This window comes from Malus sylvestris, chromosome 12 (genome assembly GCF_916048215.2).
Source record: "Malus sylvestris chromosome 12, drMalSylv7.2, whole genome shotgun sequence".
NCBI lineage: Eukaryota > Viridiplantae > Streptophyta > Magnoliopsida > Rosales > Rosaceae > Malus > Malus sylvestris.
This window is the reverse complement of record NC_062271.1, coordinates 26,114,296-26,128,111: the sequence shown is the minus strand read 5'-3', so window position 1 is coordinate 26,128,111 and position 13,816 is coordinate 26,114,296. Positions and strand designations below refer to the sequence as shown.

The 13,816-nt window shown below is 37.7% G+C and overlaps 1 protein-coding gene across 2 annotated transcripts; it reads right to left on the bottom strand.

Moving 5' to 3' along the window:
* Positions 1–5,270: 5,270 nt before the first annotated feature.
* Positions 5,271–8,856, bottom strand: LOC126592595 (non-specific lipid-transfer protein 3-like). Of its 2 annotated transcripts, XM_050258345.1 has the most exons (4): positions 8,443–8,856; positions 7,694–8,212; positions 7,068–7,516; positions 5,271–6,844 (listed from the first exon to the last, which is right to left on the bottom strand). In XM_050258345.1, the coding sequence occupies exons 1-2, from the start codon at positions 8,802–8,804 to the stop codon at positions 8,203–8,205; spliced, it is 372 nt and encodes a 123-aa protein (XP_050114302.1). In that variant the 5' UTR covers positions 8,805–8,856; the 3' UTR covers positions 5,271–6,844; positions 7,068–7,516; positions 7,694–8,202. The 2 variants fall into 2 exon arrangements, with proteins under 2 accessions (XP_050114302.1, XP_050114301.1); XM_050258344.1 differs by lacking the exon at positions 5,271–6,844 and having other exon boundaries at positions 6,912–7,516; positions 7,643–8,212.
* Positions 8,857–13,816: the final 4,960 nt, after the last annotated feature.

Sequence of the window (13,816 nt, the reverse complement as noted above, 5' to 3'; positions counted from 1 at the left end):
AAACTAATTCCTCGATTCCTATATGGATCTGCTCTCCAGTGCGAAAGGATAAACTAATTGCTCTCAAATGCGAGAAGGCCACACAACTCAAAAGATTGAATACTCAGCTAAGCAGTAAATGGTCAGGGCGCAACATCGACTTCGCACTCAACAGTTTGCTCATCTGACACTTCATCTTTGGCAGCTCTGTCATTGATTGCTTCATTTACGACATCTGAGAAATCAAACTCAAGCAATTTCCTCATTCTTGGCAACCAGCTTAGACGTGGCAGCCAAAACTGTGGCACATGCCACACACTTCCTTGGCCCATGCCAAGCCAGCCCTTGGCTTCAGTCAAGCTGTGGCTCGTGCCGCACCACTTCCTCGACCCATGCCAAGTCGACTCCTAGCCCCTGCTAGCCAACTTGCTGTATCACCCTGACGACTACCCCGTGGCAGCACCACCTAAGAAGAAGACAAAGAAAATTAAGTTTTTCTTACATTGGTGTGGCGTGGAGAAGACAAAGAAATCAACGGAAGACGGTTCTTTGCACGAGCAAGCAAAGAAGAACGCTAGGGGAGGGGGAACAAATATCCTTTCGCTTTCTCTCTTTCTTGTAGGGATAAATAATTGCCCTCCGAAGTTGATTTAATTTCCTACTTAAGGTAGGCTTAAATAGGCTTTAGAGGCAATTTATTTCCCTTCCCTAGAAGAATCTAATTCCAAGTCCAATTGGGAATCTGCATCAAAGTTGGAGATCTCTACACCTGCTTCCTTTTTCTACGAGCATCCCAACATGTGTAGGGGCATTTGTGGAGCAAAAAATAATCAAGAAAACTATGGAGGCGACATGTGTACTTTTGGGTAAAAAGGACAAAATTACCCTCGAGGCACACCGGGATTCCTACGTGTATGCAACGGACAATAACGAATTAATCAAGAAAGAGTCAAAGGTGATCAAAATGGTATTTATTCAAAACCCTCTTATCACTCCTCATCAAATCCTCACTCAAAAGGTAACTCCCAATTTTCCTATTCAATTTGGGATTAATTGCCAAGTTAATTGCAAGATATTATTTCTCTCTCAAATTCTAACTTTGTCATCGATGATTCTTTGGCCAACCCCCCCCCCATTCATCGTGAGCGCGTGAGGTTTTTGGCTTTAATCTTATGTGTTATTATTTTGCAGGTGCATTTTCGTCAAAAGAGAAGACGGCGAAAATTTACATCCACATGGATGACATGGATTAGTCTTTTTCTATCAGACAAGATTAATCCTAAGTTGGGGTACATAATTTAAAGATTGAACTAATTACTGCTATCTTGTGCTGCATTTCTGTTTTGGTGTTTTGAGATGTAGATTTTACACAGATAAACTAAGAAAGATGTATTCAATTTAATCAATGCATCTGGGTGAGGATGGGGTTTACATAAACTTTCTCTTGACTTTGGTCGATCAAGATTCTATTTGTGCATAGTGTACAAGTAAATTGATTGGGAAAATGTCTAATCTTGGAAATGACTTACATACAGGGTTACATCGGGTGCTATTGTTACGGTATTTCTGTTCCAAACTAATGATGCAACGTCAAAACACATGACACCTGGCAGTGTGTTAATGCTTTAAGACACTGACACAATAACATCTCGAATGTAGGTAATAAGGTAAGTCTCTTCTGTGTCTGGCAGGTTCATTTAGTACTCTTCACTTTAAGATTCCAACCCAATTAGTATATAGCATTGAATTTCTTGTCTTTCTCCTTTATATAGCCATTATAGTAACGGTGGACCAGACACATCATTAGATATATACATAACATAAAGGACCTGTCAGTTTCTCTAGATTTACAAGTCGAATAATGTTAGAATTGTAAAATTTTTGCAATCTGAATTACTAGGATCACTTTAAGATACAAGCGATGGTGGAAATAGAGAAATCGAACTGGAAACCTCGAGTCTAGGTGTGAATGTTGATGGCCTCAGATGGTTGATTGACCAAAACACAAAACCTGGTGAATATTGGCTGACCTGACCTTCCAGCAGCCATTGAAGTCGATGTGAAAATTCAAAGTCTGCGAGAAGCAACTTAGAACACCTATATGTTAACTAAATTGGAATGAAAGATTGAAATCTCAGAAAATGAAGATCGAAGAATCAAGAACACTCAGAAAATGTTGAACTTGGCAGCGGAAGAAGAAAAGTCTGATAGTATTCAATGAATAAGTTTCGGATAATTACAACAGTATATATCACTAAAGTAGTAACTAACTTGCTTATGTGGCAATCTTCTACAGCTCTTCTTATTTCAACCTAACCCAACAACCTAACCCAACAGGATCATCTCTGGATCCCTTTGGTGATGATTCTAGAAATTCGTAAATCGTGTCTATTTATTTTAAATCGTACAATCAATTTTTATTAGGTACCGTTTGTATGTAATTTTAAATAAAAATATATAAAATGATTTTTGACCGCACGATGTACGATGAACGGATATGATTCATCATAATTCAAATACAACAAATGCTTCTAACAAAGAATAATACTAGATAGACCAAATTTAGTTTTAAAAACTTTGTCTACAAAATAAATGAGTAGCGAATTACGTACTTAGTTATGAACTACTACTATAAGCTAATTCCACATTATTAATTGTTACATAAAGAACTTAGAAGAAGAAGAAAAAAAGTTTGTTAGTTAGTGTCATATAACTGAAGCGGCATTTTTTCCTTACGGACTAGGAACGTTGCCATTTTAATTGTTATATTTAGACAATCTCCAACTCATGGGATAAGGCTTAAAATATAAGCTTTAACCCCCTCCCCACCCCCCCCCCAAAAAAAAAAAAAAAAAAAAAATCTCCAACCATTGGGCTAAAATAAGTCCTGGGAAGAAAATATATCTCTGAGCTAGATTTCCCTCATGATTTAAGCTTGGCTTAAATAATTTTGGACCCACAAACTGTCATATTTCAAACTTTTTTTGTTTATTATTTATAGTCTAATGGCTGTGATCAAATGAGATCAAATCTAATGGTAAAAAAAAGTATGACGGCCCAAAATTAAATCTAACGTCTAAAATAATTTAAGAAATTTAAATCAAATTTAACTTAAAACTTTATAAACACCTATGTATTTGTATGATTTTTAATTACCTATCGTAATTTAAATATTTTTAGATTAAAATGTTCATAAAAATAAATTAGGATAATCTACATAAATTTTATTTTCAAAAAAGTTACTGAAAAAAAAAAAATAGGTTCGGGCTAAAATTTTAAGTCATAAGGATTGGAGGAGAAAAGTAGTTTCTGAGTTATGACTTAAAAAAATTTTTGGCTTAAATTTTGAAGCTTTATTCTCAAGGGGTTGGAGATGATCTTAGAGTTTTGTGTTGAAATTTAACTTAAGTTGTAACAGAAAAAATAAAAAATATAATTTAAGTTAAAAGAAGAATACTGAACAGGCATAGATTCCTACAAGTAAGATACATAATTAATAATTAAAGAGATTTGACAAAAAAAATAATTAAAGAGAAATTTTTCAGTGTGATTGGGACACGGATTGGTACACCACGTGTCATTATATCAATGGTAGAATATGTGTGCTAAAGAGTTAATAAATTAAAAAATACAGTTTCCTACCACTTATATAAAAACATGTAGTGTACCATCTATATTCCTGTCACAATGAAAAATTTGTCAAAATTAAACATTAACATTACATAGTCCAGCCAGGAAGCTGACTAAACACAGGGCAATCAGCCACCATTTAAAACACATATTAAAATAAATAACAACCTAGAAAGTTATTAAGACCAAGCAGATGACTTAACAACTAGAAGTAAAGCCTACTGAAACCAACACAGCACAGAAAATCCTTAAAGCACCAGGTTACTTTATTCTTGCGTCACTACATATTCTTCCATACTAGCATCTCTGCACGTGCTCAAGCGCATGAGAGAGGCATTTTTGCATCACGGGCGCTAAGTGCCCCAAAGATGTGTTGCTTTAGATATTCGTATATTTCTTAAGTGATTACTAAAAGATGTGTTGCTTTAGATATTTGTATATTTCTTAAGTGATTACTGAAAATAAATAGGATCTCATTGCCAAGGGAGATGGCCTCATCCAACTATTTAGGCAAAAACTTAACTGTAATTGAAATCGAGAGACTCGAAAAAGAGATATTAGATTCTTCTTCTGAATCGCAAATAAAGTACGTGCGGAGACTTATTGGTTGTGCACCAAAACCTATTGCTCATTGCCAAATGATCAACTAAAATGTAATCGGGCACTCTCATGCATGCAAGAGACATTCTTAAGTGATTACTAAATATATTTTATTTATGTTAAAACCATAGTCTGAAATATTGATAATATCGACAAAATATTGAGGATATTTCGGTTTTTTCGAATCAAGGATATTTCGGAACATATCCATGTACATATCGTACAAATATCGACAATATTGACGATAATATCGGAAAATATCGATGTCGATAATTTCGCTCACACTTCAACAATATTTTGTCAAAATATCGGTGTAATATCGCTAAAATATCGAAAATATCGATGTAAAGGAAGGAAAAAAAAAAAGAAAAAGAAGAAAAAAAGGGAAAAGAGGGAGGAAAAAAAACGCAAAGGGGATTTGAACCCCTCTCATTTTACTCCTCCAACACCGTAACCATATATCACTTATGTTTTAGTGATAATATGCTAAAATATTTATATTTATATGAGTGACATGTTAACAATTACATGCAAAACTATTTTGGGGATTTATCATTTGATGAATACTCTTCACAATAAACTTACTCTACACATAGAGATGATGAAGATAGTGAAAATTTTGAACCTCATAGGAACTTTATGTGGTACTAAATCACTCATGTATCTTACCATGCAAGGTATATTGTAGTAAATCATTATATATAAATGATTATGGTGTGTTTAATCTTTTTTTCATTAATTACTACATATTTTCTACTCACAGTGTTTGCCAATTCGCTGTATAATCAACTTAAATCAGTTAAATCCATCATGTAATGCATTTCCTTCTAATTTTTTTTTGATAAACTAATAGATAATTGACTAAATAAACATTCTCCAAAGTTTCAATAAAAATTTCCAAGTTTTTCTTACAATTTCCGTGGTTTTTATTCAATTTTTATCCATATCGATAATATCCCGATATTTCCATCGAAATTTCCATGTTTTTGGACTACTGATATTTTCAATATCATCGATACATGAGTTAAAACCAAAATTTTAGTTTGGTATTAAGTACTCTTTACTTTTGATTTTGGGTCCCCTTTTATTTTTTTGTTTTTGACAACTATTTGTTTTATTTTTTGTGCGTTTGGCAACTGGCATGTGGTTGTCATTCACCATTTTAAATACAAAGAATGAAAGAAAATTCATGAAAGCTGAATAAACAGTGTATATGCAATTGATCAAGAAAAACAGAATTCAATATAAATTATTCTTTCTTTTGATCAATTTTTTTCCAGAAGATACACATTAGAATATAATATGAAAAAAAAAGAACATTTGGGTATCAATGGAGAATAGCACTTCATGAACAATTTTTTTTTGTTTTTATTAAACGATAGATTTTGTTAGATTAACCATCGGTGAGATTCGAACACAAACCATCATGCAAGAGCTCAACTTCTTTCCACCACTGTGGTAAAGGCCCACTTGCCACTTCATGGACATTTTATTTTATGTTGTTCAAATGCGTTGAATGAAATTGACATGCAACTACGTAAGCTAAATATTTGGGATAGGCAATACACAAAATCATCTAAGCAGAAACAAATAGAATTAATATGAAGAGAAAGTAGACATGGATAAAGACAAATAGATTGACTGTGACTTTTACGGGTTTTATTGTATGAACAAACGTTTGCACCGTCAGATTTAAATGTAATGTGTCTGAACCTATGGTATAACAAAAAAACATATTTGCATAGCAAACCCGACTACATCATTGTTATTGAACATATGGTGTAACAGAAAGCAGAAGAAATCAATCTGAACATATGAAGACAATTAACAATGTTGTTCTACAAAAAAGAAATTAAGAGAAAGCATTCAATAGTGAGGCCATAACTAAAATTTAATAGCATCCTACGTTGCCTCATAGTCAATCAAACTTCTCTACTTAGTAGCGAAGTAAACATAATCCTAAATCTTGAGAAAACCAAATTCAATCAAATAACAGTTAATAAGTAGCAACAATGGATTGTTTTAATCAAAATATTAACTTGATTAAACAACCAAGTCATCTCATTTTTGCCTCACAAACATAAGCTGATGAAACTAGCAAGAGGGTACAATTTGTTAAGCTTAATAGCCTTTATGCACATAAAATACCTTTTCCAAAACACCTATATATATATATATTTAAAATGAATAACTTCAATGCTTTAAGCCACAGGAAGCTTGTAGAACAAAGTTAACATGAAAAATGAAATGATGCCAACCATATGACAGAGAAACAAATAAAAACATGTAAATTCATAAATCAAAGTTTTAACTCAATCAAATATTATTCCAATGAAAGTTGTAAAATGCAAATAAAGCCATTTAACAACAAACTGTTTCAACCATTTGACTACCCGCAATGTAGACAAAGAAATTTGATACTCATAGTACATAACTGCTCTATTTATCTCTCTGCAAATGACAAATAATAAAATGGAAAACTGAATTATACCTTGGCTAGTTATTATTTTGGGTCGCTATCTCCAATTGCTCCAAATAAAAGAGATGAAGCGTGTGAAGGCAAAATTGGAAGCTTGTCTTGAGTTCTTGAGTTGGCACTGGCAGTCATCGACCACATCTCCTAAACTGTAACATGCTAAAATTATCGATTCAATAGAGAGTGTTTAACTAAATCTTATCTCATTGGCAACGGCACATTATAATATCAAGCATATCTTTTGTGTTTATAGATAATAGAATTTTACACTTTTAAGTAGGTATTTTTCATTTTCAGAACAACAAAATTAGGAATCGAACATAAATATGAACATCAACTATTATACAGAAGTTCGAAATGAAAATTAATTAGTCATGCAAACCTTTTTAAAGCAATCGCGATTCTATCTCTATTTGAATACAACACCATTGACTTGAGGTTCTCAATTTTCTTAGCTTGCTGTTGCACCATCTTCTCTCTTTCAGCTTGGGCTTTTTTTTCCTCCAACTCCAAAGCCATACGCTCCCTCTCTAACTCAGTCTGCACAGAAAGTATGCATGTCCCAGAATACACTTGCATTCAACTAAAGGTGCAACATTTGAAGAGTGTGGTGTGGGTGGTTGAGGCATTTCAACAAACACTTACCTAGAGTGCCCGGTACAACCTCTTTCAGAGGTGCGGCTATAGGAGAATGACTTGTAGCCTTTTGCCATGACCAGGGCGGCGGTCAATTCCCGCCACTCAGTTTGGTTTCCTGTAAGCCGATCCTATAAATTCAGCAATTTGAGCCCGTTCATGTTGTACATCACTATCTTCATCTTCTTCCTCTCTCTAGGCAAGTTCGAATTAATTCGACAATTATCAAGGAAGAATTCAGAAATTAATTGGATCTTCATGGTAATTTCGAGCTAATTTGACAATTATCAAGAAAAAATTCAAAAATTAATTGGCGATTACCGATCTCGAGACCAGATTGGAAATAAAGGATGATGGCACCCATTGCGGTACCTTCGCAGCAACGTCGAGGTCTCTCCAACATAACTACTGGTTAGAGAAGATGATGGGATTTGGCGACGATGGGATGGACTCCATTACTTTAGGCAACGATTCGGTTTTTGTATGGAGGAGTAAGACCCATAGAGAGAGAGTGGAGGAGGAACGGGAAGAAGTTGGAGCGCAAGGACGGGGAAGTTGGAGTGGGACTACTACAACAACTGTTTCAAATACAGTTTCCCACTCTCTGCACGTCTAATTTGTGTCCTTTGTTTTTCTCTCCTACCCCACGTTTTTACCATTTTATCCCTTTTTTTTTTTTTTTATATTTTTTGTTTTTCTCATAACTGTAATTAAAGGGTTAATTTTGGATTTATGAATGTTTCACCGTTTTTGCCTGGCTTTATATATATAGATTAAAGGGTTAATTTTGGATTTATGAATGTTTCACCGTTTTTGCCTTCTGGCTTTATATATATAGATATAAGAAATTAAGCTGCTGGTCTTTCTTCACAAAGCTCTGATCACTTCACACTGCAACAAGAGAACAGAAGTTCGGTTAATTAAGATTTAAGAAAAGAAAGTTAATTTAAGAACTGTTTGATAATTATAACGTTTTTTTTTTTGGCAATATTTTTCAGAAAGGTGAAAACTAAAAACCAAGGAAAGCTGAGTATTTTTGTGAAATTTTTAAATTTCGTTTGATTTACTAAACACTGAAAACTAAAATTGTTGTTAAAATGAGTTTAATTAATTTATAAGACCTTTTGCAGTCTGTAGAGGGGCTGATCTTGTACGGAATGTTGACACTACACTTGGCAGGAAGGCCAGCAGCAAGGCCAGCGTTGGTATTGGTGTAAGGGATGCCATTGATTGCTTGCTTCAAGCAGTTGCAGACACTTTGGCGGTCAGGGGTGGTTTGAGCCAGGGTGAAGAGGGTCCTGACCCCGTTGCAACAAGCGGGGGCCAATGCCCCGCCGGCCTTCACGTAGGAAATGCATGGAGTCAGGTCACTCACCATCTGACCGCATGTCACAGCTGCCTCGGCCTTGGGGACACAAGCCACCATGCAGAACATCACCACCACCAAGCATGCAAGCTTAAGGAGCTGTCCAGAGCTAGCCATAACAACGTCGTAAATAAGAGTACACTAATCTCTTGAAACTGTTGACGAAGTGTTTGGATACACTGGTGAGTGCTAGAAGGGCTGAAGGTGTGTTGTTAATATAGTATAAAACTGGTAGATGGAAGTATTGAAAACTTTGGTGGAGTTTAGTTGAGTAGGTTAAATGCTAGAACTTGGATATCCAGAAGAAGATTATAGACATCATACGTCTATAAATTAAATTGCTCTCTGTGTGCACGTACGTATGTATGAAGTGATGAACCATAACTCACTTCAATTGCTCAACCGACCAAACAAACTATATGATCCGTGGAGTTACCCTACTTCCAAAAGGTTTTGCAGGGAAAAATGTCCAACAGTTTGTTTCATCCCTCTACAATCTAGGTCAAGACTGTTCATGATTCTCAAGTGAAGAGATTAGGGTTTTACTCCCATTAGCATAGAGGAATTAGTCCAACAATTCATCATATGTTTGTTTAAACATTCATGTTCCAATGCATATTGAAAATATTGACAACATATCCACATTGTAAAATGTGTTAACGAGTGTAACTTCACATTGTAACATTCATGTCCGAACAGCCTGCCAATACAAACTTCCTATATCAATGCCAAGGCCATCTTTCAATGCTAATACCAAAAAACAAAGAGAAATGTTAAGGGCACTTTTTTAAAGTGACTCGTTAAGAACTTTTTGACATCTCACAGTTTAATATCAATTCCCGTGACAACATTATAAAATATTGTACAAAAAAATGAGGTGACAAATAATCCATAAAGAGTCCCACTTTTGTGAGAGGCTCCTTAACATTTCTAAAAAACAAAACCAAAAACTGATAAGCAGCCAGTCCTAATTAAACACTATCCTTAGTTCCATGATCTATAAGAGTAGTTACACCAGTTGGTAAAAGGTAAGACCAAAGGCAACAATGTTGCCCCTTAGCCCAAAAAAACACCTACATCAATCCATTAAACCAAGGGCAAGTGGTGGTCCAATACCTACCCACCCAAAAGCCCATGCTTCTCAAGCTCATGCATGTGCCCAACAAAAGGCTGACGTTAGCCACTATTTATTATTTTTTCTGTCCAGCATATATAACACACGTGCGGCAAAAGGCGAGTAGCCAACAGAACTGTAGCGGTGGGTCTGCTGCAACAGAGCACTCAGTGCTTTTGCAATGGCACGGACACATGGCGCATTTAAATTCGTTGAATTTCTAACGGCCAAATAATCTGGACCATTGGAAATCCAATGGTAAAAAATTTTGAAAATGTTACCATTGCGCCGCTAGTATCTGGCCGGACTTGATTTTCTTTTGTTTTTTTTGTTTTTGTCAAAGGTAGATTTTACTCAGCTAAATACGAATAGGAATGTTTACATCTTCCGCTAGAACATTAAATAAAAACTCTGGCCCATGGGCATCCCAACAGAAGGATCCTCGCTTTAAGGTTACATGTGAGGCCACAGCATGAGCCACAACATTTCCTTTCCGCTTAACAAACACGAAACTCACCCTGCCTACTTGGGACGCCAAAACCCTAATATCATGGAGTAAGCATTCTAGAGTTGCATCAATGACATACTCTCCGTTCAGCATTCTAATAAGCCCCTGAGAATCCGACTCAATTTCCACCTCCGCAAAACCCCGCTCCCTGCAAACCATTAAAGCTGCACGCACTGCACTAGCCTCAGCCATGACCGCCTTGTTGAATAATAGACCCCCTTCCCCACCAGCCGCAAGGAGCATTCCAGCAAAATCTCGCACCACCCATCCATAGCCTCATCGGAGTGTTGATTCACACCAGGCGCCGTCACAATTAACCTTGATTACCCCGAATTTGGGTCTTTTCCACCGAACAGGCCGTCCAGCGTAAGAGGCAGCCTTCCCTACAACATCCACGGTAGTAGGCATTTTGGCAGGGTCATGGGATGCCCTATACTCCATAATCTGACTTCGCACCACATTCACACCTTCCATGGGATTGGCTTCCGTGCCTTTAAACATCAGTTCATTTCAGCATTTCCAGATTCTCCACATAATGAACACACATTCCTGCAAGATTAGTTCATGGTTCTTCTCCTTCCGGAATCGATTACACAGATTGTGCCAACATTCCCCAAAATCCTTCCCCGTGGCAAGCTTTATGTCCAATTGCAGGGGATAGCTAAACCAAAATACCCTGCTGAATTCACAATCAAAGAAGAGGTGATGCTCAGTTTCCTTAGCATCCACACACAAAGCACAGGCCGTGTCCACTCTCATTCTTCTTCGGTGAAGGTTACCCCTGACCGCCAAGGATGAATTGCAGTATCGCCAAATGAAAAACTTCATTTTATTGGGAACCTTCAGCCTCCAGATCTCCATCCAACGTTTGTCTGGTTCGTCCCTCCGACTACAACCCCCCGTTCATTTCCGCCCAAGTTTACCATTTTCCTGCATTTCCATTGCAATACCATAGCCGGTCCTTACAGTGTAGTCGCCATTACTGGTGTAGTGCCATATAAGTCTGTCAATGCAACCCTCCAGGCTAGTTGGGATGCCAAGGATAATATTACTTTCCTCCCCCTCAAAGCACCTCTTCACTAAATCAACCTTCTAAGAGCCCGTCACAGGATTGATCAGATCCTTTACCATCGTTGGCAATTCCGGGTGTTTTGAAAGAACCCGAAAGGTATGAGGTCTTGGGATCCAAGGTTCATGTTTCACTCGAATGCTGCTCCCATCACCAACCCTCCATCTTCTCCCTCTTTCCAAGATCCTCTTGCCTTGCATAATTCCCTTCCACCCCCACGAAGATCTTTTCCCCACCTTTGCCTCCATGAAAGAGCATTCAGGAAAGTACTTTTCTTTAAGAATCTGGCCAAGCAAAGAGAGTGGATTGGTTAGTATCCTCCATCCAATTTTAGCAAGGTAAGCCAAATTAAAGGACAGAAGGTCTCGAAAACCCAGCCCTCCCACTTTCTTCCTTCTCTTCATTTTTTCCTAGCTAATCCAATGCATCCCATTTTTCTCCCTGCTTCCCCGCCACCAGAATTTCGCAATAGTTGATTCCATTTCTTTGCAAAGGTTCACTGGAAGTTTAAAGCACGACATCGCATAATTTGGTAAAGCCATGGCCACCGCTTTAATCATCATTTCCTTCCCAGCCGGAGATAAGAATTGTTCCGCCCATCCATTTATTCTTCCATCTAGTGCCTCACGAACACCTTCGAAAACAGCCTTCTTAGACGTGCCAAAGTCTGCACTAAGGCCCAAGTACCTTCCGAAAGCCTCATTGCCGACAAAATTAGTGCATGACTCAATTAACCTCCGTTGTTGCCGTGGACACTGGTTTCCAAAATACAGGGAGCTTTTTTCTTTATTTATGATTTGCCCAGAGGCAGCTGGGTAGCATTGCAGAACCTTCAATATTACTCTAACCTCCACCTCAGTTGCCTTACAGAAGATGACCGCATCATCTGCTAATAATAAATGGGAAATTTACGTCCCATCAGGCGTAACTTTTATCCCTTGTAGGGAGCCTTGCTCCTCCTTTTTTCAAAGCACCGCCGATAACCCCTCGGCACAAATTAGGAATAGAAAGGGAGACATGGGGTCTCCTTGTCGAAACCCGCGTTTTGGTTGAATAAATCCAGTTGCTGAGCCATTCAGGAGCACACTATAAGACATCGTAGTTATACACGCCTCAATTCTCTTGCAAAACTCATGAGGGAATCCCAAAACACTCATCATTTCCAGAAGAAAGCTCCATTTAACCCGATCGCAAGCTTTTGCCATGTCAAGCTTCATGGTGACACAGTTCTCATCCCTGTTATGTTGCTGATTCAGTGAGTGGAGAATCTCATGCACAACCAATATATTATCCTGGATTTGTCAACCCGCCATAAAAGCCGATTGGTTTGCACTAATCAGATGTGGGAGGACATTCTTCATGCGATTAGAAAGAATTTTGGCAATCACCTTATACCCAACATTACATAAGGAAATAGGCCGTAGTTGAGACATATTCCTCGGGCTGGGAACTTTAGGGATAAGAACCAGATGTGTATGGTTTAATTTCCTTAACATTTTTCCGGAGACCCAAAAGGCCTGAACCATAGCAAAAATATCTCTACCAACCACGTCCCATAATTCATGATAAAAACTACCTGTGAATCCATCCGGCCCCAGGGCTTTATCCGCCGGGATTTGGAACATAGAGAGTCGCACTTCTTCCTCCGTTATCGTTTGCATCAGCCTTTGAGCATTTTCCAGTAAGATCTGGGCCTCTACACATTCCGTGATTTCATGAGTACCTCGTGGATTACAGGTGCGGAAAAGGTTCCTGAAATACATCACTGCTATCTCATCCACCTTGCTGGGTTCCGTGCACCAATTTCCTTACTCATCTTCCAACCCCACAATTTTACTGCACCTGCGTCGCTTCATAGTTTAAGCATGAAAGAATTTAGTATTCTTATCCCTATCTTTAATCCATTGGTTCCTAGACTTGAGCTTCCAATATCTTTCTTCCTCCCTGAGTAAGTGTTTAAGTTCCCCCTCCATATTCTGAACAGCCTCACTAGCAAACTTGTTCGACTTGTAGGTGTCTTTCAGATCATTTTTCAGAATTGCAATCCATAGTTTTGAGTTTCTTCCACTTGCTCTACTCCATTTTTGCAGCCCTTTGCAGACCCATTTCAGTTTCTCCACCACTTTAAATGGTTGGGATCCCATAAAGTTATACTTCCAGTTTGTTTCCATAATACCATGGCAATCCTTTTCCCCATTCCATCGGGAATCGTATATAAACCGTTTCCTCCTTTTAAAGGGAGTAAAATCAGTATCCAAGATTAGCATAGCATGGTCAGATCCTTCCAAAACTTCATGCAGAACTTTAGCCTCCAGATGGGCCGAGACCCATCCTTCCGATGCCAATCCCCGATCAAGCCGTTGTTGGATGGGTCCCTCATCCCTTCGGTTCCTCCAGGTAAAGGGGTAGCCTGTAAAGCCCAAATCAAGTAGCTCATT